At 44.4% G+C, this 24,177-nt stretch overlaps 1 protein-coding gene across 1 annotated transcript in view; it reads left to right on the top strand.

The window, feature by feature from the left end:
- ALK (ALK receptor tyrosine kinase) overlaps positions 1-24,177 on the top strand; it is a 1,033,821-nt gene that overhangs the window by 840,894 nt on the left and 168,750 nt on the right. The window contains exon 6 of the mRNA XM_004377648.3: positions 15,471-15,602. Coding sequence (XP_004377705.1) covers positions 15,471-15,602 — 132 coding nt within the window. The remainder of the gene's footprint in view (positions 1-15,470; positions 15,603-24,177) is intronic.

Here is a 24,177-nt window from a genome sequence, read left to right as displayed (position 1 = left end):
CTGAAAACTAAAAAATGCAAGAAAGTTCTGATTCCTAGTGAAAGCAAACAACCTGAAGCTTTTCATAGGAGACTAAGGATAAAAATCAACATAAATCAAAATCCCCACCTTTTCACTTCTCTGCCACTTGTGTTCTGACACCAGCTGCACGGGCCACACTTCTTCCTCTGACCCTAACCGCCAGAGCTGGGTCAGAGCTCACAAGTTAAAAGACACAGTCCTCCAGGCTGCCAAGTCAGGCTTCAGATGCCAGCCTCAAGATTGGGGGTCCCCATGACACCTTTACTTCTGACCTGCTGGCTCCCACTACTCCTTCAGGTTCAGTAATTTACTGGAATGACTCAGAACTCGCAGAAAGCACTATACTTACGATTAGAGTTTTATGACAGCAGAAAGAATACAAATGAAGAGAAGCATAGGACAAAGTCTGATAGGTTTCCCAATGCAGAGTCTCTATATCCCAAAAAGGCACATTTTGCCCTCCCACATACATTGATGTCTTTCACCAACCAGGAAGCCCATGGAGCTTCTGTAATCAAAGTCTTTATTGGGGTCTCATTACACAGTCATGATTGATTGAATAATCCTACCACCCTGAGATCAGCTGATATCACAAGGTGGTCTTTCTAGCCTGGCTAGCTCCCACCTTATTCACCTCAATAGCATAAATTCTTAGGTGCAGTTTGGAGACCTATAGATAACAAAAACCAAAAAATAAACCTATTGCCATTGAGTCGATTCCATCTCATAGCAACCCTATAGGACAGAATAGAATTATCCTATAGGATTTCCAAGGCTGTAATCTTTACAGAAGCAGACTGCCACATCTTTCTCTCATGGAGCGGCTGGTGGCTTCAAACCACCGACCTTTTGGTTAACCACTGCACCAGCAAGGCTCCTCTGGATAAGAAAGTCAATTCAATTACTCAGGAAATTCCAGGGGTTTAGAGTTATCAATCAAAAATCAGGGACAAAGACTAGATTCTTTGGGTAAAGTTAATGTGAACTCCACACAGACTCTGCTCCCTTTTAAGATTTCTTTGCCTGATCTATGCTTATCAAATTGAATAACACTGAAGCTCTTCACTGCTATCTAAAGGCCTGGTCGCAGGCTTCCTCTGGTTTTGTGCCTGGGATGGGAGGTACTTTCTGACAGTCTCCCGTCCTCTCAAGCCTTGTGGTGAGTCCTCCAAGTGCAAGAGTGGCTTCCTGCAGCTTGAGCCTCCTGCAGCTGCACTAACCCCTCATTCGGTGCTCATCATCCTGCATGGAGTTTGCAGCCCTGGAGTGAGGCCTTTCCCTAGAAAATGACACCACATGTGCCTGGTAAAGGCCATGATAACTGCAATCAACCTCTTGCATGACTGGCTTTTATTCATACATATCACAGCTTCGTACACACATTGCCATAGTGGTTGGTGCTAGGTGGAAGTCCTCTTCAGTGAAATGACTTTTCTCTGATACTCCAATTCTACATTGTAAATAACACATAAATCCTGATTCTGAATCCACGACCCAAAATTATTTTGTTAAAGAGCATATATTCACTTACTCTTTAAACAAACTTTTATTGAGATCCCACTATATGCCAGGCACTATTCTAGGCACTGTTAAGTCTCTGGCCCCTTAAAGTTCATAGAGGAGAAAGACTACCAATAAGATTAATAAGGAAAGTATTGTTACTGTTCGTTGCTGTGGAGTCAGCACCAACTCATGGTGACCTTATGTATAACAATGAAACACTGCTTAGTCCTGCATCATCTTTATGATCGTGGCTATGTTTGAGGCTATTGTTCAGGCCACTATCAATTCATCTCACAGAGGGCCTCTGTTGCTTTCACCAACCCTCCACTTTACCAACCATGATGTTCTTTTCTAGCAATTGGTCTTTCCTGATGACATCTCCAAAGCAAACAAGCTGAAGTCTCACCATCCTCACCTCTGTGGAGCATTCTTGTTGTATCTCTTCTAAAACTGATTTGTTCATTCTGCTGGCAATGCTCAGTGTATTCAATATTCCTCACCAATACCACAATTTAAATGCATCAATTCTTCTTCTGTCTTCCTTTTTCATTGTCCAGTAAGGAAAGTTTTTACCTAATTATAAGTAGCAAGAAGAAAAATACAGCTGAGAAGGGAAATATGAAGTGTTTGTTTTGATTCCAGAGCAGGGGGCAGGTTTTAGGTAAGGTCACCAGGAAAAGCCTCAGTGAGAAGGTGACATTCGAGTAAAGGCAAGGAAGTGAGGGAGCAAGCCTCTTATGGGTTTGATGAGATCCTACATGAATGTGAGATGCTAGCACTCAGTTGTTTACAAATCACTTTTCCATAATTATCTCATTTGACCCCAACAACCTTGTGTAGAGATAGGATTTTTGCCTGGCATATGGGGACGAACTATGAATTCTGATTTCAGTTCACCTTCTTGCTCCCCTTTGCCTGGATCCTACCTAGTACATAATTCCTCTAAAAACATTCTTGTCGGCGCTTAGATGGACAAGAGTCCTCCAGAATCCTAGTCTGCCTCACTTTCACCCCTCCACCCACTCCGCATGTTTCCCTGAGCCTCCAGAGTCCTTGCCTGGGCCTCTGTCTCTGTCTCATTGAAGGAATCTCTGGTGCTCCACTCACTTGCAGTCCACAATTATCCCTCTCGTTTATTCTTGAGACCTTTTAAAATTGTGTTTTCCACTCTGGTGGGTCTGTTATATTGATTAAGAGCGTGAGCTTCAGAGTCAGGCAGACATGTTAAAATCTTGGCTCTGCTACTTACTCTATGACCTTGGGAATGTTTTTATGACTTTTTGGATCTCAGTAACATGGAGGTAATAACAACCACTTCATATAGTTGCTATAAGATCTAAATAAGCTAATGCATATAAAGCCTTTAGTACAGTACCTAGAATATGATAAGCACTCAATAAATAGTGAGGGTGGCAGTTGTTATTATCATGATTGAGAGCTGCATCAGCACCCAATGACTATCTTGTCTGTTGACCAAGGAGCCATTCCTTCCACTATCATTAAAACCAATCTTATTGTCTAAACCAGTTGCCTTCGAGTCAGTTCCAATTCATGGACCCCATGTGTGTCAGAAATAGAACTGTGCTTCATAGAGTTTTCAATGGCTGGTTTTTCAGAAGTAGATCACCAGGCCTTTCTTCCAAAGAGTCTCTGGGTGAACTCGAACCTCCAAACTTTAGGTTAGCAGTGAGCACATTAACTGCTTGCACCACCCAGAGATTACTACCAAGGATTAAATGGAGGCAAGATGTCCTCCATCTCTCTTGAAGGGAGCAGAATCCACCAGGCTCCCTTAAGTGGAGGTGCCTCCAGAGGCCACTAATCATGGTCAGATGCTCCTGTCTATTCCTCCAGTCTGAATGATCCACAACCCTACTTGTCTTTGCTCTCCTATTCCAGGCAGACTTCACTGCATAGTTTAAAGCCTGGTCTCTCAGTGGTCTCAGTTGTAGCTGTAATTTGTTTGTGATTAGTATTAATTCTCTAAGGTAAAATTGGAATTGCTTATTGTTTACTGAACAAACAAGAGGAGAAAATGGCCTATTTTATGGAGAGCTGTCATGCAGAATTGTTAAATGCCACTGCTTTTCAGGGAGATTAATGGTAAAATATGCAAGGGGTCATTTATAATATTAAAAATGAAATTATTGGTGTGTCTTTTCAGCAAAGCAATGAAGATAAATGTCAAATTGGGAAACCTTGGGAAAAGTACCGTGCAACAAAGTAAAGGGGTTGTTTAGGAATAAGAAAAATTGTAATTTCTTTGGAGAGCTCCACCACAAAAATGAAACACATTGTGCTTTCCTGCTGACAGCCTGCAAGAATCTGTCTGGTTCCTAGAAAACGTATGTGGAGACCAACTTTGTCAGAAGCGTTGGGGTTTTGAAGCAAACTCTCAGTTAGCTCTGTCTTGTCAATGGGTAGCCTTCGTTTGGCCCTCTCCTTCACCTCACATCAAGGCCATCGGCCAGTCCTATGAGGTTTACCTCCAGCATATAACTTGCACCCACTCACTTCTCTCCATCTCCAGTCACCAGCCTTATCCAAGCTGCCTTCAGTTCTTGCTTGGTCTGTTAGAACAGCAACCTACGAACTGGTTTTCCCACTTCTTATTAAATTGCCTATCCAATCTATTATCTCTAAGTCATTCAAAATTATCTTTTTAAAGACAAATCCAATTTTTTTTGAGGCCCCTGGATGGCAGAAATCGTTTGTGCTTGTCTACTCACCTAAAGGTTGGTCGTTCAAACCCACCCAGCAGTGCTGCAGAAGAAAGTCCTGGCAATCTGCTTTCGTAAAGATTACAACCAAGAAAACCCTATGGAGCTCAGTTCTACTCTGTAACACATACAGTCACTATGAGTCAGAATGGATTTGACGGCAACAAGTGTTTTGGTTTTAATCCAGTGTTTTAGCCTCTTATCTAAACCCCTGAAATAAAATCCTGACCCCTTACCACGACCTGCAAGGTATTGCCTTATTGGGCCCCTCCCTCGCCAGTGATCTCTGACAACCCTCACAACTCTCCTTAACCTTCTTGGCCACACTGGCCTTCACTCTATTTATAGATCATGAACATCCTTTCCCACCCCAGGCCTTCAGTTTCTGCTCCTCCACAGCCTTTTTTACGTGGCTAACTCCTCTTCTCTATCAGTATCAGTGTCAGCATCAAATATCACATCCTCAGAGGTAACTCATGTGACTCAGCTATTGAACGAGGTTACCCATGTTACTCTGTTCACTACTTTTGCCTCAAAGCCAGACACATAGCGGAAGCTCTGAAAATTGTTATTCAATAAGCCAAATATTGGATTGAATGAAGGGAAAAAGTTGGATGGAAAAAGTTGATTCCCATGTAACCCAGGGAATCAGCAATTTCCAGAAGGAAAGGAAATTCCACCTCACAACATTCTTCCACTTAAAGTTGGTGATCTATTTTCTGGTTTCTTCAACATACATTCATTAGCACTCACTATGTGCCAAGCACCCTCCAGGAGATAAAATAAGTAAGACAGACCACCTGCATAAAGGCATTTAGAATTTAGTGGGAAAAGATAGCATCACAGACCTAATCTTGCGACAGAGTGAGGGAACTGCAGAGCTAAAGGTATGTAGCAATTACCAGAGCACCCCAGAGGGAGACACATGTCTTTCTTCAAGGGAGAAGTGCAGGCAATTGGGGAAAGTGGCATCCGATTTAGGAGAAATTGTTCCAATGGAGAAATGATTCCAGACACTGGAATCAGATTACACAGAGGCTGTAGTGATCACTGAGCGTTCAAGAAACTACAAGTCATAGAGTTTAAGTGAAGATTCAAAGAGACATGGTAAAGCTGGAAAAGTGGCTGTACCAGGTTTGCAGAACTTTATGTGGACTGAATAGTCTTGAAGCCAGCTAAAGTTCATAGTAGGATTAAGATCTAAAAGGAGCCAGCTTCAGAAAGCTAACCCGGGTAGTAGGGTGCAAATAATCCTGAAAATTCATCATTGCAATTACTATTTTTAATAGGCATTATTTGTGTTGCAAATAACTGTTGGGTTTGTCCCCATTATTGTTTTTCTGAAAAAGTCTGGCCCTGTAGATCCTCACCTCCGCCATGTGATGTGATGTATGCCCAAAGGTTCCGTCTGTCCCCAAGATTAGACTGTCCAACCCCCTCTTTGACCCTTTCCCATTCACCCTCATGGCCAATTCTCCCAAAGTTCTTGGGATAGTGTCATGGATTGAATTGTGTCCCCCCAAAATAGCTGTCAACTTGGCTAGGTCATAGTTCCCAGTACTGTAAGATTGTCTACCATTTTGTCATCTGATGTGATTTCCCTATGTGTTGTACATTCTATCACTATGATGTAATAAGATAGATTAGTGGCAGTTATATTGATGAGATCTACAAGATTAGATAGCATCTTAAGCCAATCTCTTTTGAGATATAAAAAGAGAAGCAAGCAGAGAGACATGGGGACCTCGTCCAAAGGAGCAGAGTGCATCTTTGGACCTGAGTTTTCTGTGCTGAGATGCTCCCAGACCAAGGGAAGACTTATGACAAGGACCTTCCTCCAGAGCCAACAGCAGGAAAAACCCTCCCACTGGAGCTGGCACCCTGAATTCGGACTTCTAGCCTACTGGACTGTGAAAGAATAAACTCCTCTTTGTTAAAGCCATACACTTGTGGTATTTCTGTTACAACAGCACTCAATATCTAACACAGATGCTCTCTGAAATTAGCTCATAATAAGAACAGAGCATATTGTTTTATGCACACATGACTTCATTTGATTCCCACAAAAACCCTGTTAGATAGCATCCCCAGATTACAGAAGAGAAAAACCCTATGAACTGTGTCAAGTCCACACTGGTGGCTACTAAAAGAGGGGGCTGGAACCTAGCATTATTTTCTCCGCACCTTAGAGGTCTCAATAACACAGACTAAGCAAAGTGATACTTTGGGCCTATGGAGCAATAAGAGAAATAGAACCTAGGCATGGAAGGGACTCTGAGAACATGAACCAAGGAGGAAGTTGTCACAGTCAAAAGTTGGTGCTGGTGGGCTTGAAATTCCTCCAAGGGGAGAAGGAACTGAAGATGAAGATCCATTTCTCTTACACCAGAGGTTCTCAGACTTTAGTGTACCCAATTGTCACCCGGAGCTTGAGGAAATTGCTGGTTCTGAGGCTCCATCACCACATATTCTGATCCCATCAGTCTGCAATGGGGCTGAAGGAGTGATGATTACCAGGTGTCTTAGGCTGGGTTCTCTAGAGAAGCAAAACCAGTGAGGCACATATATAGAGAGAAAGATTTATATCAAGGAAATGGCTCACGCGGTTGTAGAGGCTGGCAAGTCCCAAGTCCATGGGTCAGGCATCAGGCTGGAGGCTTCTCCTGATTCACGTAGCTGTAGGGGCTGATGAACCCAAGATCAGCAGGTAAGACAGCAGACTGCTGGCTCACAGGCTGCGGAGGCCAGTGAATTCCAAGATCAGCTGGCAATACAGCAGGCAGCTAACTCAAGTCCCAAGAACCAGAGGTCAGATGATGATGAGCCAGATGCAGGATCCAGAGTAAGCAAGTGAGCTTTGCCAGAACATTCATATATATATTGGATGCAGGCCACATCCCCAAGGAAACTCCCCTTACGACTGATTGGCTGACCACATCAGATTACATCGTAGAAGATGACTACATCATTACATAACTGTCAAACCACTGAGAATCATAGCCCAGCCAAGTTAACATACAACCTTAAGCATCACACGGGGCTCCTGAGTGACTCTGATGCAGAGGATCTGGGGACACACCATGAAGGCAATAGTCTAAGTCCATAATAGATGGGAATGGCTGGCTTCAGGATCTACAACCTTAGAGCAGAAGAAAACCTATAGTATCATCAGACAAGGAAACTGAGGCTTGGCACAGAAGGAGATGACTGGCACACAGCCCCAGGGGCTAGTGGCAGGTCTAGGCCTCTAACCAGCTCTCCTGATTCCCAGTACAGCGCTTTCTCACCCAGCCTACTAGCTGCCATCCATAGCTCGGCCCTCTCCTCACCAATTTACATTTTAAGTATGAACTCAAGATGCCAGTTCTTTTTTGTTTTTTTCTTTCTTTCTTTTTTATTGTGCTTTAAGTGAAAGTTTACAGTTCAAGTTAGTTTCTTATACAAAAATATTATATACACATTGTTATGTGACCCTAGTTGCTCTCCCTATACTGTGGCAGCACAATCTTCCTTTCCACCTGGATTTCCTGTGTCCATTCAACCAGCTCTTGTCCCTTTCTGCCTTCTCATCTCATCTCCAGACAGGAGCTGCACATTTAGTCTCATGTATCTCCTTGAGCTAAGAAGCACACTCTTTACAAGTATCATTTTATGTCTTATAGTCCAGACTACTCTTTGTCTGAAGAGTTGGCTTCAAGAATGGTTTTAGTTTTGGGCTAACAGAGAGTCCAGGGGCCATGTCTTCCGGGGTCCCTCCAGTCTCCGTCAGACCATTAAGTCTAAGATGCCAGTTCTTTAATGAGGTTGTCCACACTACAATTTATGAGGCTCAAAGCCCTCGGCAGGACTGGTCTCTGCCAGGCTTAATTTATACACTTTCCAGGCCTTCCAACACTCCCATTAACGTCAGCAAGGTAGCTGCAGCTGTTAGCCTGTGTACACTATTTGCTGACATTCTCATCATGTCACCATCCATTTTCACGTTTCTGGGGTTGTTTATGCTTGAGCACTTGATTCTCTGAGTCCTGGGAAACGCTGAGTTTCAGCCAGCGGGTGGGAGCCCGGCCCAGTCTCTGGGCTCCAGCTCCAGCCCCCCTCTTGACCTCACATCCTCTAGAAGCCAGCCTCCTCCCACCCATCACTTCCCTTTCTCTTTGATTTAAGAGCAAGAGCCCCTTCTCACTGAAGCAGCACTCAATTCTCCCTCTTTAATGAGGATCACCGGTTAGGCAAGAGCAAGCAGGTAGGAGATGGCCAGAAAGCTGATACAAATGTGCCTTTTTTTAATGCCACGTAAATCACTTTAATTAAAAATTAATTAAGTGCCCTAAAATTTGACATTCATTTAAAAAAGAAATTTGAAATAAGAGAGATGTGTAGATTTCTTAGCATCAAATCTCCAAGACACGATTGAAGGAGGGGAGGACATGTGGACTCTGTTTTGCATGCACAATTAGGAACAAGGAATCATTCTCAGTGATGGACCCAATAAGTCACCCATGGTGTAGAACAGCAATTCACATTACCTGGCTTGGACCACACGTGTCTCTGATGCAAATCAGAACTAGTTTCTGCTGCATCCGGAGAGGAGATAAATGGGCAAACAAAGGTGGCATGCTGTTTTCGGAGAAATGTTCCAGGATGCAAATGACAGATAACAGAGACAGGAAATGCCAACACGAGGCTAGCAATGGAAGCTTGCTGGGTGAGTTGCTTAGTAAAGAGGCAGAGGAGGACAGAAGGCTTCAAGAAGAGTCCTTAACAATGGTCATCATTAATAAAGATGGCACTAACTATATCAAATCAGGCTTATAAAAATATAGCCACCAATCACCACTGCCCAGAACCCCAGAATTAGGATGTCAGAGATGGAAGGGGCCTTGATGATTGGATTGAAGGACAACACCCTCACTGTACTTCACCAATTTCCAAGGCCCCTTCCATCTCTGACGTCCTAATTCTGGGGTGGTGGGGCTCAGGAAGGTAAAGGACCCACCAAAATATACAGGTGCTCCGTGGCAGATCCTCTAGCCCTCCAAGGAAGAAGCTCTCAACCCTATGACCCTGAGAATCACCTGGGGACTTTTTAAAACCACCAATACTAGGGCTTCACCTCTAGAGATACTGATTTAATTAGTCCAGTGGGGCCTGAACATCATATTCCTAACTTCCCAAGTGACTCCTGTGAGCAGTCAAGCCTGAGAACCTCTGCTCTGGACGATGTTCTAATCTAAGCGATAGGAGAGGAGCTCGATCTGGGGTCATCTGACCAGGTGGTTCTGGGCCTTCATCTGTAGTTTACTAACTGTAAGACCTCAGACAAGCCGCTTAGAAAGTAACTGGTTGCAAGTTGTACTGCCTTACTGTATAGAATGCATTTCTCTGTACATTATTTAGTATCTTGGATCCTCAGTCTTCTGATTAATCAGATGGGAATAATAATAACTGTTCTGCCAGGTTTTTATGAGGTTCAAACAAGGAAGGATCAGGAAAGCATACTGTAAGCTGTTAAAAATGCTATACCAAAGAAAGGAATGATCACAATTTAAGACCCCCAGTGACTTACATTGTTAGCCTGGGAAGAAACGCTGTGTCAAAGGCTAAAAAGTAAATCTCCATAGAGAAGACTTTTACTAACAAAGATTCCCAAGCACCAATTCTCCTTAGAGTGGCTTGATCTCAGCTCTCCCTCATCTTCATGTGATTGGACATTTGGGTGTTTCAATGGTGCTACTAGGAATCAGCAATTCCCCTGGTGGAAGACATCAGGAAGTGCCCCAGGGAGCAGGGGGTGGCCCCTTCTTTGCTACTCTGGAGACAGGCTGTGATCATCCAGGGCCTCAGGTTACCCTAATCCATAAGCTACCATAGCCATTTCACAACCACAGAGAGGATGCTGTGGAGGAAGCTCTGGCCCTTGATTAAAGCCATTCACTGAGGGTACTTTTCTCCTTGGAATTTATGGGCCCCATAAAAGAAAGAACTTGTGAAGACAGAGTGGTTGTTTTTGTTGTGCCTCATTAGTTTTGAGTTTGTGCTGGCAGTAGAGATCAGATACCAGGCGGCCATCTAATTGAATCTCCCGTAAGCATAAAGCGCCCTGTGGTATGGAGGAGGCTATGCCACCAAGACTGGGAGTCTCCAGCAGGGGGAAGGAGATGGAGAAAAATTGGGAGAAGCAGGGCTGAAGGAGACGACTCCTCTGGGCTGCCCCGGGCTATAGCCCAGGAAGCAGGGTCCTGGAAATATAATCAGGCATCCAGAGAGTGAAAGCAACACCACACCCTCACTCAGGCTGAGAGTCTGAATTCAGGGTGTCAGCAGGGCCATCCTCTCTTCGAAAGCTCTAGGAGAAGATTCTTCCTTGTCTCTCTCACCTTCTGGTGGCCCTAGGTGTTCCTTGGCTTATTGCAACATAACTCTGTCTTCCCTCTGTCTGTCTCTCTGTGTCTCTTCTTTTTATAATGACGCCATTCAGATTGGGTTAGTACCCACTCAACTCCGGTATGATGTCATGTTAACTGATAACATCTGCAAAGACCTTATTTCCAAACAAGGTGCACTTTGGGGCAGGTGGTATGGGTGTGTGGGCTCAAGGGTGGCGCTCCAGGCAGCGGGGACTGGGGGTTATTCCACCCACAGCCCAGCCACCCTTGAGTCCTCATGAACCAAACCCACAGCAGGGAGCCCGCGACCTGGGGTAAGCGGGCCTTCAGCCATGCATGAGCTCTGGTTCTGACTTTAGAGCCTTAAAGGATGTCAGCAATCGCTGAGCTCAACCCCTTCCTTGTGCAGACGAGAGAGATCGAGGGAGGTACTTTGTCATATAGTGCACTCATGACATAACAAAGATTAGAATCCCAGTCCTCTAATTATTCATTGCTCTATAGGGAATAAAGTAAAGAGTATAACCTTATGGGACCACAGACACGCAGGCAGTCGGATGTTGCCCAAATCGACGTTATGAGGTACACAACTATACATACATGTGATACTACTCAGAATGGGCCAGGATGTGGTAAGTGGGGCAAACATGTACGAAAACAACTGGTGAGAATGTAAACTGAATTAACTTCTAGAAAGCAATTTGGCAATATGTATCAAGAACCTTTAAAATGTTTATACTCTTTGATTCAGTAATTCCACTTCTAGGAATCTATCCTCTGAAAATAACCTGAAATTTAGCAGGCAAAGGATTATGCTCAAAGACATTCTTTAAAGTGTTTTTTAAAAAGCCTAAAAGTCTAGTCATTGAATAATGCTTAAATAAATGCTGGTGCATATCATACAGCATTGTAGCCATTAAAAAGTATTCTTATGGGGAATTTTTAAAGTCCTTGGAAAAGTTTATGATATAACCTTAATTATTTTAAGGGAGAATGCAAAGTTTGCATACATATGCCACAACTATACACACTTTTAAATAAAAAACCTGTTACTGTCAAGTCGATTCCAACTCATAGCAACTCATAACAACCCTATTGGACAGAGTAGAACTTCCCCATAGGGTTTCCAGGGGTATAGCCTTTATGGAAGCAGACAGCCACATCTTTCTCCTGTGGAGTGGCTAGTGGGTTTGGACACCAATCTTTCAGTTAGCAGCTGAGCGCTTAACCACTGTGCCACCAGGGCTCCTTTTTAAAGCATAACGGGGAAAAACTAGAAAGAAATATATACTAAGATACTAAAAATGGTGGCCTCCAGATGATGTGATTCTGGCTGTTACTTTTTTTTAATTATTGTAAAAATATATATAACATAATACATGCTAATTCAACGTTTTTCACATGTACAATTCAGTGACGCCAATTACATCAATCATGGTGTGCAACCATCACTGAGCGTTAGTTATTTTCACTCTGGTTTCAAACTTCAAAAAACAGACATGTGTTCTTAGAATGAAAGAAAATAAAAGAAGGTGTAAGACGTATTTGGAGAACGACAAGTAATTGGCGTGTGAACACACATATGTTTGTGAAGAACCACAATGGGGCAGGAGGCCTGATCATAAGTTGTGAATAAAACACTACAACATCTAGATGTTCCATAGATTGGGAAAGTCTTTATAGGTTTTTTATTTTGCTTATGTTTTCTTTGGTAGAGCTAGCAGTGAGTCTAATATGGTCCTAACTGTATTTAATGATTACATATGCTAAGGCATAAGGAAAAATGCTTTAGAAACAAGAAATCACCCAGCAAGAATGAAAGAGAATTTTTCTTATTATCCAAAATACCTTTGCTCTGAAGAAGCAGCAGAGAGGACAGGCAGTGTCACTGGCAGGCGGGACCCACCAGCTGGGGTGAACACTTCAGTTCTGGCCCTCACCAGCAGCTCCCAGCTGGAGGTCACCTGCCTGTCACAGCCCCTCACCTTCCCTGCCCCCACTTCTCTATATTAAGTGGAAATAATAACACCCTACCCCCCATCCTGGTTGTTATGAGGTTTAGTGAGACGGCAGGTAAAGTGCCCTGTGCTGTGACTGGTGTGTAGTGGGTGTTCCTTATGTGTATACCGGGGTCCTGGCCATGCTCTGGATTCCTGAGACAAAGTCCACAGCTACCCCAGCAAAGCCTCCCCAGCCAGCTCTTGAAGTTGGGGTGTATCTCCTCCCACTCTGTCTGGGGAAGGCCGCAACTTCCTGTGGACCAGAATCAGTCTGTTGGGAGAAGCATTTTATCTCCCATCTTCCAAGAGGACATGACAGACAGGTGGAGAATTCAAGCACAAAATTAAAGCTATAAAATAAATTCAACATATTACCTTTATAAATGAGCATTGCATCTGTTTTTGTCATTTCTTTCGTATTTTGATTCTGTGTGTTTGCTCTGAGAAAACGTGGAGTTTGGGGAGGAAAACTTCATTGTGCCTTTCCCTGCATTTGGAGCCTGTAAGGGGCTTGGGACAAGCATTGTTTTCGGCTGTTCTCAGACTCAGGGACAACGGGGTGACATTTCCCCCTCTCTGTGAGGAAGAAAAGGGTGGAAGTGAACTACAAAGATCTAGTCACAAAAACAAGTGAAAGCACTGAGAAGCTGGTCTAAAGCTACGCAGGACTTCAGGTGACCAAGGCTCATCTGACGCAACCTGCAGCTCACGCTTGTCAAGTTTGGATGGTGACTTGATCCAAACAAAGGCTGTTCAAGAACTCTTCTCGGGGGGCCAGCGCTGGCTGGGGTCAGGGGAACTTACAACCTGATAGAGCAGACGGGAACATACTTGGCGTTCTCCAGAGCTGGGTGCCTGCAAGCGATGCCAAAGAAAGATCTGAGCACTGAGCACGGAGAGGAGGGGTGATGCCGTCACAGGCGGCGTCTGTGAGCTGGACCCGGACCGACAGCCATGAGACTGTGGCGATCTTACTCGAGGAGTCTGGAACACAGGTTTCGTGGGAAGAGGCAGAGAGAGGAGAGGCAGGAAAGGCAATTCGATCCCAGATCAGCTAGGACCTGGAAGAGACGGTTAAACGGCTCAGGTCTGATTCCCTGGAAGGTCTCAGCTCTTGCAGCTGGGCACGTGTTTCCCATGCCCGGGACTCACAGAGGAGTCAGGTCTGACAGCATCGTGTGTTCATCTGCCATCATCTGGCAAAGCTGAGCCTTATCTGTACTATCCCAGAAAAGAGGCCACAAGGCCACCTCCAGTGTCCCCTGCCATGAGATGGAAAGAGCAGCTTTTCAGTATGACAGGCTGGGTCCAAATCCTACATACAAGTTGTGAGACCTTAGACAAGTCACTCAGCTCTCTGACTTCAGCTCCCACTTAGGAAATGAGCACCGTTAAGACTTGCCTAACTTCCCACAGAGCGCTGAATGTCTTCAGATAGACAGGGGATTCTAGAAGTAAGCAGGCTTGAATTGATTTTCATTTCCATGCTATTGAGAACAGGTCAGTGAACCAGAAAACCATGGAAATTCAGACATTAGAGATCATCCAGTCTGGAGAACTGCAAGTCTCAATCAGCTGGGGGCTTTTTTAAAACATGTTTCCAGCCCTCACCCTTGGGAGTCTGATTTCACAGCCAGGATTGGCCTCCCCTTACCCTTACATAAAGCTTGAAGAGGCCGGGGGACTTGGCCCAGTGGGGGTCCTGGTTCAGCTGAGCATTGAGGGGGGTAGGGTGGGGACAGGGAGATGCTTGAGGCACCAGCTACACGGGGATGGAGCTAGAAAAGAGGGTTGAGTGCATTGGCAGTCAGACTTGGGGAGTTGACTCAAGTGGGGCTTCCCTGCAAATCTCCACAGGGGCCAGATGCACGTCCCACCACCCCAGCCCACACCATCCAAGACTTGGGTGGCAGGAGACACAGTCAGAAGCACCAGCTAGGCCCTTGCTGGGTGGTCCCCATTTAGCAGGGCAGGCCAGGCCAGCCCTCTCCTCCCAGTGGCCTGGCTCTCTGGGGACTGCAGGCACAGCAAGTGGTCACAGGTTAATTAGCTATCATAACACATCGTTCTTGATGTAGGAAAGTAATAACTGCTAATATGTTCTTTATGAAGTATGTCACACTGCCCCCTCTGAATAACATGATTTATTTAAGGGTTACAGAAATGGAACAAACCTTAGAGATATAGTCAAAACCCCTCCTTTTATAGAACGGGAGACTGGGCACCAGACAGGAGAAGGAACATGGGACCACACAGCCAGCCATGCAGGAACCAGGTCCAGGACCCAGGGCCAAGCTCTTACAATGGTGCTGTTGGCATTCCACAACAGAAAATGTTCCATGTTTCCAGAATCCTTTCAATAAGTCACTCCAATTGTGGAATCTGGGGTTAAGAACATGGGGGAGAAACACTGGACCAGGCATGCCTCTTGATACTTCTAAATTCTACCTTGAGGGTAGAGCTGTCTGTGTGCAGATGGGACTCCACCAGTAGGCTGTTCACCTGGCACACTAAAGCCATGGGTTTGAGAACCCTAGAATATTCAGTGAACGTGGACCAAACCTCAGGCCACTCTGCTACTCACCATTGCTAGAAAGTGAAATCCCTAGAGAGCCGTGGGGAGTGTTAAGAGCTTTGGCATCTACTCAGCCTCCTGGTGTTGGCCCAGAGGTGTAGCCAGATGGAGATGGAGATGTGTCCATCTTGCCTGGCATTGGTGTGTGAAAGGCAAGGGGGAGTGATGCATCCCCTGCAGGCTTCTAATGGAATCACCCGATCAGGCCAGCCGTGCCTGCAGCTACTCAAATTGACCAAGTTGTGTGTCTCTGTGTGCTCTCCAGGAACATCCCCAGGCTCCAAGATGGCCTTGCAGAGTTCCTTCACTTGCTGGAACGGGACAGTCCTTCAGCTCGGGCAGGCCTGCGACTTCCACCGGGACTGTGCCCAGGGAGAGGATGAAGGCCAATTGTGCAGTGAGTACATAGGGGCTGCCCCTTCCCCACAAGCCCACACCATTTCCCTCTCCAACCTAAAACATGTGAGCCTGGACAATCTTCCTGATGTCCAGAGTCACTTGTCTCTCATAACTTGCAAAAGCCACACAATCTTTAAGAGATGAGCTAAGATTTACAGTCTAGGAGCAGCACAGTCCTCACAGCCTGTGTAAGTTAAGAAGAAAACCAGACCTCGCAGGTGATGCTCTCAGCTCCCTCGTGCTCAGAGAAAATGTGCAGGATAAACCCCAGCTCTGTAATGTGACATGAGAAGCCCTCTATGACCAGACTTTACCCACTTTTCCAGTCTCTCATCCTTCATCACCTACTTGCCCCTCTTCCTCCTCCACCTCCAGCTCCCTCACACCTCCATGGCTTTGCTCATGGGTCTCCTTTACCTGGAAAGTCCTTTTCCTTCTCAAGTCATATCTACTCCTTCAAGAATTGCCACAAGAGTCGGTTCTTCTGGGAAGCTTCCTCTGACCACTATCCACAAATACAGTTGGTTCTTCCTCCTCTAGACCTTCCCCCATGCAGTGTTTCCATGTGTCATAACATCTATTAGTTTTTTTTAACAGCTTTATGGAGATATAATTTGCATGCCATATAATTCACCCATTTAAATTGTACACATTAATGGTTTTTAGTATGTTCACAGAGTTGTACAACTATCACCACTATCAATTTTAGAACATTTCCATCACTTCAAAAAGAAATCCTGTACCCTTTAGTTGTCACCCCCTAGCCCTTTCCCCTAGCTCTAGACAACCACTAATCTAGTTTTTGTCTCCATAGATTTGCCTATTCTGGACATTTTGTATAAATGGAATCATTTAATATGTGGTCTTTTGAGACTAGTTTCTTTCACTTATTCTTTCATGATATTTTCAAGGCCCATCCACTTTGTAGCATCTATCAGTATTTCATTCCTTCTTATAGCTAAATAATATTTCATTGTATTGATATACTACATTTTGTTTATGCGTTCATTAGTGATGGGTGTTTGGGTTGTTTCCAATTTTTGGCTTTTGTGACTAACATTGCTATGAACATTCTAGTACAAATTTTTGTGTGGACGTGTGTGTTCATTTCTCTTGGGTAAATGCCTAGGACTAGAATTTCAGAGTCGTATGGTAACTCTATGTTTAACTTTTTGAGGAATCGTCAAACTGTTTTCCAAAGTGGTGGCACCATTCTACATTCCCATTAACAATGTATGAGGGTTCTCCACCTCCATGCCAACACTTGTTATTGTCTGTCTTTTTTATTTTAGCCATCCTAGTAGGAGTGCATGCATTGCATTTTATGGAGATTGTTTCCATGTCTCTCTTCCTCTCTGTGTGCAGATTGTACCCTGTAATCTTTCTTGTTCAAGTATCTCTCATGATTCCTGGCATGGTGTAAGTGCTCGCTGACCCTTTGCTGATTGAAATGAATGCATGAGTTGGGAAACTTGGACTCCACAAAAGAAAGAAAATTATTTGTGGTCACGTCGGTAGTTAGGAGCAGAGTTAGACTCCCAGACCAGTGTTCATGCCACTTGGACAAGCTGCCTCCCTAGGAGCAATTGCTCCAAATTTCTTTAATTTTATTGCCAGAGAAACCACCAGCCCTTACAGAATGCCTATAACGTAAGCTAGAAAGTGTGCTAGATACTGGGACGGAGAAGAAAAGCATGGCCTCTGTCCTCAAAGAGCTGAAAATCCATCACAGGAGGCAGAGAGTGAGACAACCGAGCCTTAGCTGGGAAAGGATGCAGCAGAGGCACGCCAGGGTGCTGGGGGGTCCAGGTGCAGAGAAAATGCCTCCTTATCAGATACACAGGCACCAAGAAGTGGAATTTTTCAAAATACCTTTAAAAAGTTAACAATGTCCCCCAGGCCATCTAGACTGTTGTTGTTGCTAGATGCCTTCAAGTCGGTTCCAGCTCATAGCAACCCGATGTACGACAGAACTAAACACTGCCCAGTCCTGTGCCATACTCACAATCCTTGCTATGTTTGAGCCCATTGTTGCAGCCATTGTGTCAATCCATCTCGTTGAGGGTCTTACTCTTTTTCGCTGACCCTCTGCTTTACCAAACATGATGTCCTTCTTTAGGGACTTGTTCCTCCTGATAACTTGTACAAAGTACGTGAGATGAAGTCTCATCATCTTCCCTTTCAAGAAACTTTCTGTCTGTACTTCTTCCAAGATAGACTTGTTCGTTCTTCTGGCAGTCCACAGTACATTCAATATTTTTCACTAACACCATAATTAAAAGGCATCAATTCTTATTTGGTCTTCTTTATTCATTGTCCAGGTTTCACATGCATAAAAGGCAATTGAAAATACCATGGCTTGGGTCAGGCTCACCTTAGTCCTCAAAGGGACATCTTTGCTTTTCAAAACTTTAAAGAAGTATTTTGCAGTAGATTTGCCCAATGCAATACGTCATTTCATTTCCTGACTGCTGCTTCCACGGGTGTCAATTGTGGATCCAGGTAAAATGAAATCCTTGACAACTTCAGTCTTTTCTCCACTTATCATGATGTTGCTTATTGGTCCAGTTTTGAGGATTTTTGTTTCCTTTATGTTGAGACGTAATCCATACGAAGGATGTGGTCTTTGATCTTCACCAGTAAGTGCTTCAAGTCCTCTTCACTTTCAGCAGACAAGGTTGTGTCATCTGCATAGCGCACGTTGTTAACAAATCTTTCTCCAATCCTTATGCCACATTCTTCTTCATATAGTCCAGCTTCTCGGAGTATTGCTTAGCATAAAGATTGAATAAGTATAGTGAAAGGATACAACTCTGAAGCACATCATTCCTGACATTAAACCATGCAGTATCCCCTTGTTCTGTTCAAATGACTGCCTCTTGATCTAAACACAGGTTCCCTATGAGCACAATTAACTGCTCTGAAATTCCCATTCTTCACAATGTTATCCATAATTTGTTATGACCCACACAATCTAATGCCTTTGCATAGTCAATAAAACACAGGTAAACATCTTTCTGGTATTCTCTGCTTTCAGCCAAGATCCACCTGACATCAACAATGATATCCCTCATTCCATGTCCTCTTCTGAATCCGCCTTGAATTTCTGGCAATTCCCTGTTGATGTACTGCTGCAACTACTTTTGAATGATCTTCAGCAAAATTTTACTTGCATGTGATATTAATGATATTGTTTGATAATTTCCACATTCTGTTGGATCACCTTTCTTTGGAATGGGCACAAATGTGGATCTCAGCCAGGCAGCTACCTTCCAAGTTTCTTGGCATAGATGAATGAGTACATCCAGCACTATATCCATTTGTTGAAATATCTCAATTGATATTTGGTCGATTCCTGGAGACTTATTTTTCACCAGTGCCTTCAGTGCAGCTTGGACTTCCTCCTTCAATACCATCAGTTCTTGATCCTATGCTACCTCCTGAAATGGTTGAATGTCAACCAATTATTTTTGGTACAGTGACTCTGTGTATTCCTTCCATCTTCTTTTGATGCTTTGTCATTCAATATTTTCCCAGCAGAATCCTTCAAAATCACAGTTCGAGGCTTGAAATTTTTCTCCAGTTCTTTCAGCTTGAGAAATGCCAAGAGTATTTTTCCCTTTTTGATCTTCTAACTCCAGGTCTTTGCATATGTCATTATAATACTTTACTTTGTCTTCTCAAGCCACCCTTTGAAATCTTCTGTTTAGTTCTTTTACTTCATCATTTCTTCTGTTCACTTTAGATATGTTCAAAGGCAAGTTTCAGAGTCTCTCCTGACATCTTTTTAGGTCTTTTCTTTCTTCCTGTCTTTTTAATGACCTCTTGCTTTCTTCACATGTGATGTCCTTGATGTCATCCCACAACTTGCCTGGTCCTCGGTCATTTGTGTTCAATGCATCAAATCTATTCTTGAGATGGTCTCTAAATTCAGGTGCAATATACTTTGGTTCTCGTGAACTTGTTTTAATTTTCTTCAGCTTCAACTTAAACTGCATATGAGCAATTGGTGTTCTGTGCCACAGTTGGCGTCTGGCCTTGTTCTGACTGATGACATGGAGCTTTTCCATCTCTTTCCACAGATGTAGTCGATTTGATTCCTGTGTTTTCTATCCGGTGAGGTCCACATGTATAGTCACAGCTTATGTTGCTGAAAAAGTATTTGCAATGAAAAAGTCAATGGTCTTGCAAAATTCTATCATGTGATCTCCTGAGTCATTTCTATCACCAAGGTCATATTTTCCAACTACAGATCCTTCTTTGTTTCCAGTTTTCACATTCCAGTCACCAGTAATTATCATTGCATCTTGATTGCATGTTTGATTAATTTCAGACTGCAGGAGTTGTTAAAAATCTTCAATTTTCTCATCTTTGGCATTAGTGGTTGGTACGTAAATTGAATTATAGTCCAGCCTGAGGGGCTCATCTTCCAGTACTGTATCAGACAATGTTCCACTGCTATCCATAAGGTTTTCACTGGCCAATTTTTTCGGAAGTAGATTGCCAGGCCCTTCTTAGTCTGTCTTAGTCTGGAAGCTCCACTGAAACCTGTCCACCATGGGTGACCCTACTGGTATTTGACATACCAGTGGCATAGCTTCCAGCATCACAGCAACATGCAAGCCACCACAGTACAACAGACAGATGCAAGGTGGCATCTGAACTACTTGGAAAAAAAGGGTTTTGTTTATATTCTTAAATAAAGCGGTAAAGAAGTCCATTTTTCAATTTTGAAAACCTCATTTTTATTCAAAACTTTGAAGTGACACTTTCCAATATAATGGAATTGTGGTGTGTTTTTAGATAAAATAGTGCGCAGCTGCACGGAAATGCATTGCTTGTCCTGCACTGCTCTGCTCCAGGCCTTTCTCACAGAGCACTCACAGCACACATAGCCCAAAAACGAAGCCAGACCCACCCACGCCAGCCTGGGGGCTGGCAGGGGCTGCTCTGTGTGTCTCTCTAGTTATTTGTCTCTGCAGTATTTCCAGTAGAGCCTCTGAGCTCTGTGATTTCACATTTGCTTTTTTAAAGTTTTTTGATACCCACTTCCCAGCTGCAACACAGGTCAGGCAGAGTATGCCCTGATTTACAATTGGAAAAATGAAGGCACAGAGAAGGTAATTGATTTGTTTGGGGTCACACAGTATCTTGGGAACAGAGCTATGATTAGAGCACTGAGCCTGTGGGAAGTAGCCCATTACTGTGGGCTCGGGGCCTTTTCCTACCTCTCCTGAGCTTGCCATTAACTGGATTCTAAGGCCAGCTCCAAGCTCGAGGGCAGCCCAACTCTGGTACTGAAGGCAGGCGTCTGGAGTCCAAAGGCATTTATGGCCACACTTGAAAAGCTGCTATGACCAGCTGTCAAATGACAACTCCATCCTGGAAAACACCCCACCGAGTTCTTTGCTGAAAAAATCTGTTGCTAGAAGTTCAATTCAAGAGGTGGATTATTCGGATCTTTTTGCCACTCTGATCCTGGTAGCATTCTAAGCAAATACCATTTTTCTTGTCCATGTACCCCATTCTCTCTTGCCTTTTTGCTGTTTTCCCAGATGCTGATTCTGGAAACCATCCCCATGGCAATAACAACAACAATACTGACTAACCTTTATCGAGCATTTACTATGTTCCAAGAGCTGCTCTTAACACTTTTCATGAATTAACTTATTTCACCCTCCCAACAATCCTATGTGATGCTATCATACCCATTTTTACAGATGAAGAACTCAGAACTCAGGGAATTTAAGTTATTGTCCATGATCAAACTGTTAGCCAGTGGCTGAGCAGTGGTTCAGATTCAGTTTAACTTCATAGCCCACACTGACCCACTGTAAGCCACACTCATTTGTTTTATGAGTTTCTAATGTTTGGTTCTGTTAAACACAAACCCTACCTATGTATCCACCCAGGAAGAAGGGGCCAGAAAAAAGCTAGGGAACTCCCCTTTCTGGGGAGCTTCAGCTTACTTGCCTCCACCCTCTGGGCCTCAGTTTCCTCATCTATAATATGAATGGGAACATGGCATCCGGTGATGGGCTGATGTCTGTGAAGCATAAAAGACAATGCTCTTACATACACCTGGGCTTTTCCGGGTGGCCTGGAGGCTACTAGAATGTTTTCTCTGAGCAAGTGGTCACCCTGCAACTCTGTTTGGGATGGGCCGGTCCTGTAAGGAATTTCCATGAGAGTCACTAATCTTGGGCCAGGGTAACCAACCAAACCCTGCCCCAGTTGAAGTTTGGAGGGAAAGAATAGGTTGCATCCCATAAGCCCATTCTACCAGAGGACCGGCTTCAACTCCCCGCATCTCCCCCAGAGGGGATTCCCACACACTCAGGGGCTGCATTCAGACCAACAGACTCAATCCTGAGCAATGTTTCTGGACCTTTTTTCAGTCCTTAAGAAATTTTGGAGTTGTCCTGGAGGAGTGGAGGGCCCCAGATGGAGATGATATTGCCCTTGTCCTCCTCCATCTAATCATAACACCCATCTGCCCATTCCTCCTCCTCCAAACCACAGCCCGCACGCCATGCTCCTTTCCTTCTCCAACGAAGCCACCCTGCATTCCAATTAAACACTGCCACACCCATCCCAGGATGCTGTAACCTAACAAAGGGTGTCTTCTAGATTCCCAGATGTGTCCTGAGCAGGGGCCCCAATGCCATGTGGCTTCCCAGAAAGACACCAGGTCTCCCTACTTCCTTCCCTGGATGAGCCCCTGACTCACTGGTATTGCAGGCAAATTGCTCCCCTCCTTGGATTAAATAATCTCTTCTGTAGGGTGGGGTAAACTTGCTGCTGGGCAAAAACAGTTTTTTAAGAGTTTTTTTTTGTTTTGTTTTTTTGTAAAATAAAACATGCTTGTTGTAAAATATTTGGAAAACCTAGAAAAGTATACGGGAAAAAATAACTACCACCCATAATACCTATCAGACTTTCAGAGATAAGCATAATATTTCGATGTATTTCTTCTAGCATTTTCCCCATGACTCTATATTTTCAAGGAAATATATAATCCATATTTATCAAAAATGTTAACAGAGTTGTCACACAGGAAGGAAAACGAATGGTGTCATTTGGCCAGGAGTTTATACTTGGCATCTCCTACTGCTGCTGCTGAGGTCACATCTCTGTGACTCCACTAATTTGTCTCTTTTAGAATGGAATCCAGTGTCATAATTGCCAAATGTTGCACAATTGATTGGCCTACGCACAGCCTGATTTGGCAATCTAACCAATGAAAAAGCTGGTGGGAGCCCAAGAACTGGGCTGGTTAGAGCAGAGCTTCTCACACATCAAGGTGCAGAGAAATCATCTGGGAAGCTTGTTAATAGGCAGATTCAGGTCCTTCTATTCAGTTTTCCCTGGGTGGTGCAAACAGTTCATGCATTCAGCTGTTAACCAAAAGGTTGGTGATTTGAGTCTACCCAGAGCACTTCTGAAAAATCAGCCATTGAAAACCCTATGGAGCACAGTTCTACTCTGACGTGCGTGGGGTCAACATGAGTCAGAATCAACTCAACATCCCAGTGCTGCTGGTCCTGGGGCCACATTTTGAGTGGCAAAGCGTTGGAGGATTGAACCCACTTCAATTTCATTCAGCAAATAAGGATTGAGAGAGGCCCTACAATGTGTCAAGCACTGAGTAGGCACTTGGGGTGAATGAGAAGAGAAAGGTATGATCAAAGAATGAGTGTGACACCATTAGACCCAAGCCTGTGAGCCACCCTTGGCTCAGCAATTGGCCTTACCGACAACTTCCCACACCTGACCTAATCCACACAATCTTCAGTCTGACCCCACCCCACCCCCCAGTTTACAGCAGTAGAAATCCTCTCAGCACTCCCTCCCTCCAAGGTTTTAATTGTCACGTAAATTGTTGGCTGACCATCTAGCTATTTGCCTGCCTCCTTGCCATCTATTCAGTTAGCCAGAAAGAAATGGGGCTTCCAATCCCAGCACACCCAGGGTCCTGTGCCAAGTGAGGACAGAGGTGGGCTTCCAGGAGGTGGAGAATGCCAATGACTTTCCTCTCCCTGTCAGTGGGACATGTGCAGAGCGACCACATAAGCAGCTCCCAGGAGGCATTTCCAGTGAGGCAGCTGGGGGGCTGTCTCTGCCCCCGAGGGCAGTGTTGGCTGTTTCAGCCCAGCCCCGATGAGTTCCCCTGACCCAGGTGTGAATGGTAATTAATACTACTACCACCATTTTTTATTTGTACACCGCTCTCTGTTACAATGTATTTCTATACTCTCTCCTTGATTTTATGCTCAGAACAGTCCTCTGAAATAGGTGCTAATGGTATCTCATTTTACAAATGAGGAGCCTGAGGCTTTGAGGAATGAAGCGACTTGCCTAAGGTCAACAGCCAGGAAGTTGTGAGGCTAGGACTAGAGCCCACATGCTTGGATTCCATTGCTGTTGGGGTACCAACACCCACAAGTCAGGCTACGTTCGCTCTCTGCCTCCACTCCCTAAAAGGAGGGAATGATGTGCTGTTCAGGCCCCAGCCCAGCCCCGCCTCCTTCCACCAGGAAGAGTCTAGAGTCTCATTGTGGCCCCCAGTTTAA

Source organism: Trichechus manatus, unplaced genomic scaffold (assembly GCF_000243295.1).
Source record: "Trichechus manatus latirostris isolate Lorelei unplaced genomic scaffold, TriManLat1.0 scaffold00052, whole genome shotgun sequence".
NCBI lineage: Eukaryota > Metazoa > Chordata > Mammalia > Sirenia > Trichechidae > Trichechus > Trichechus manatus.
Note: the sequence above shows the minus strand (reverse complement) of the source record. Positions and strands in the feature narration are given on the sequence as shown.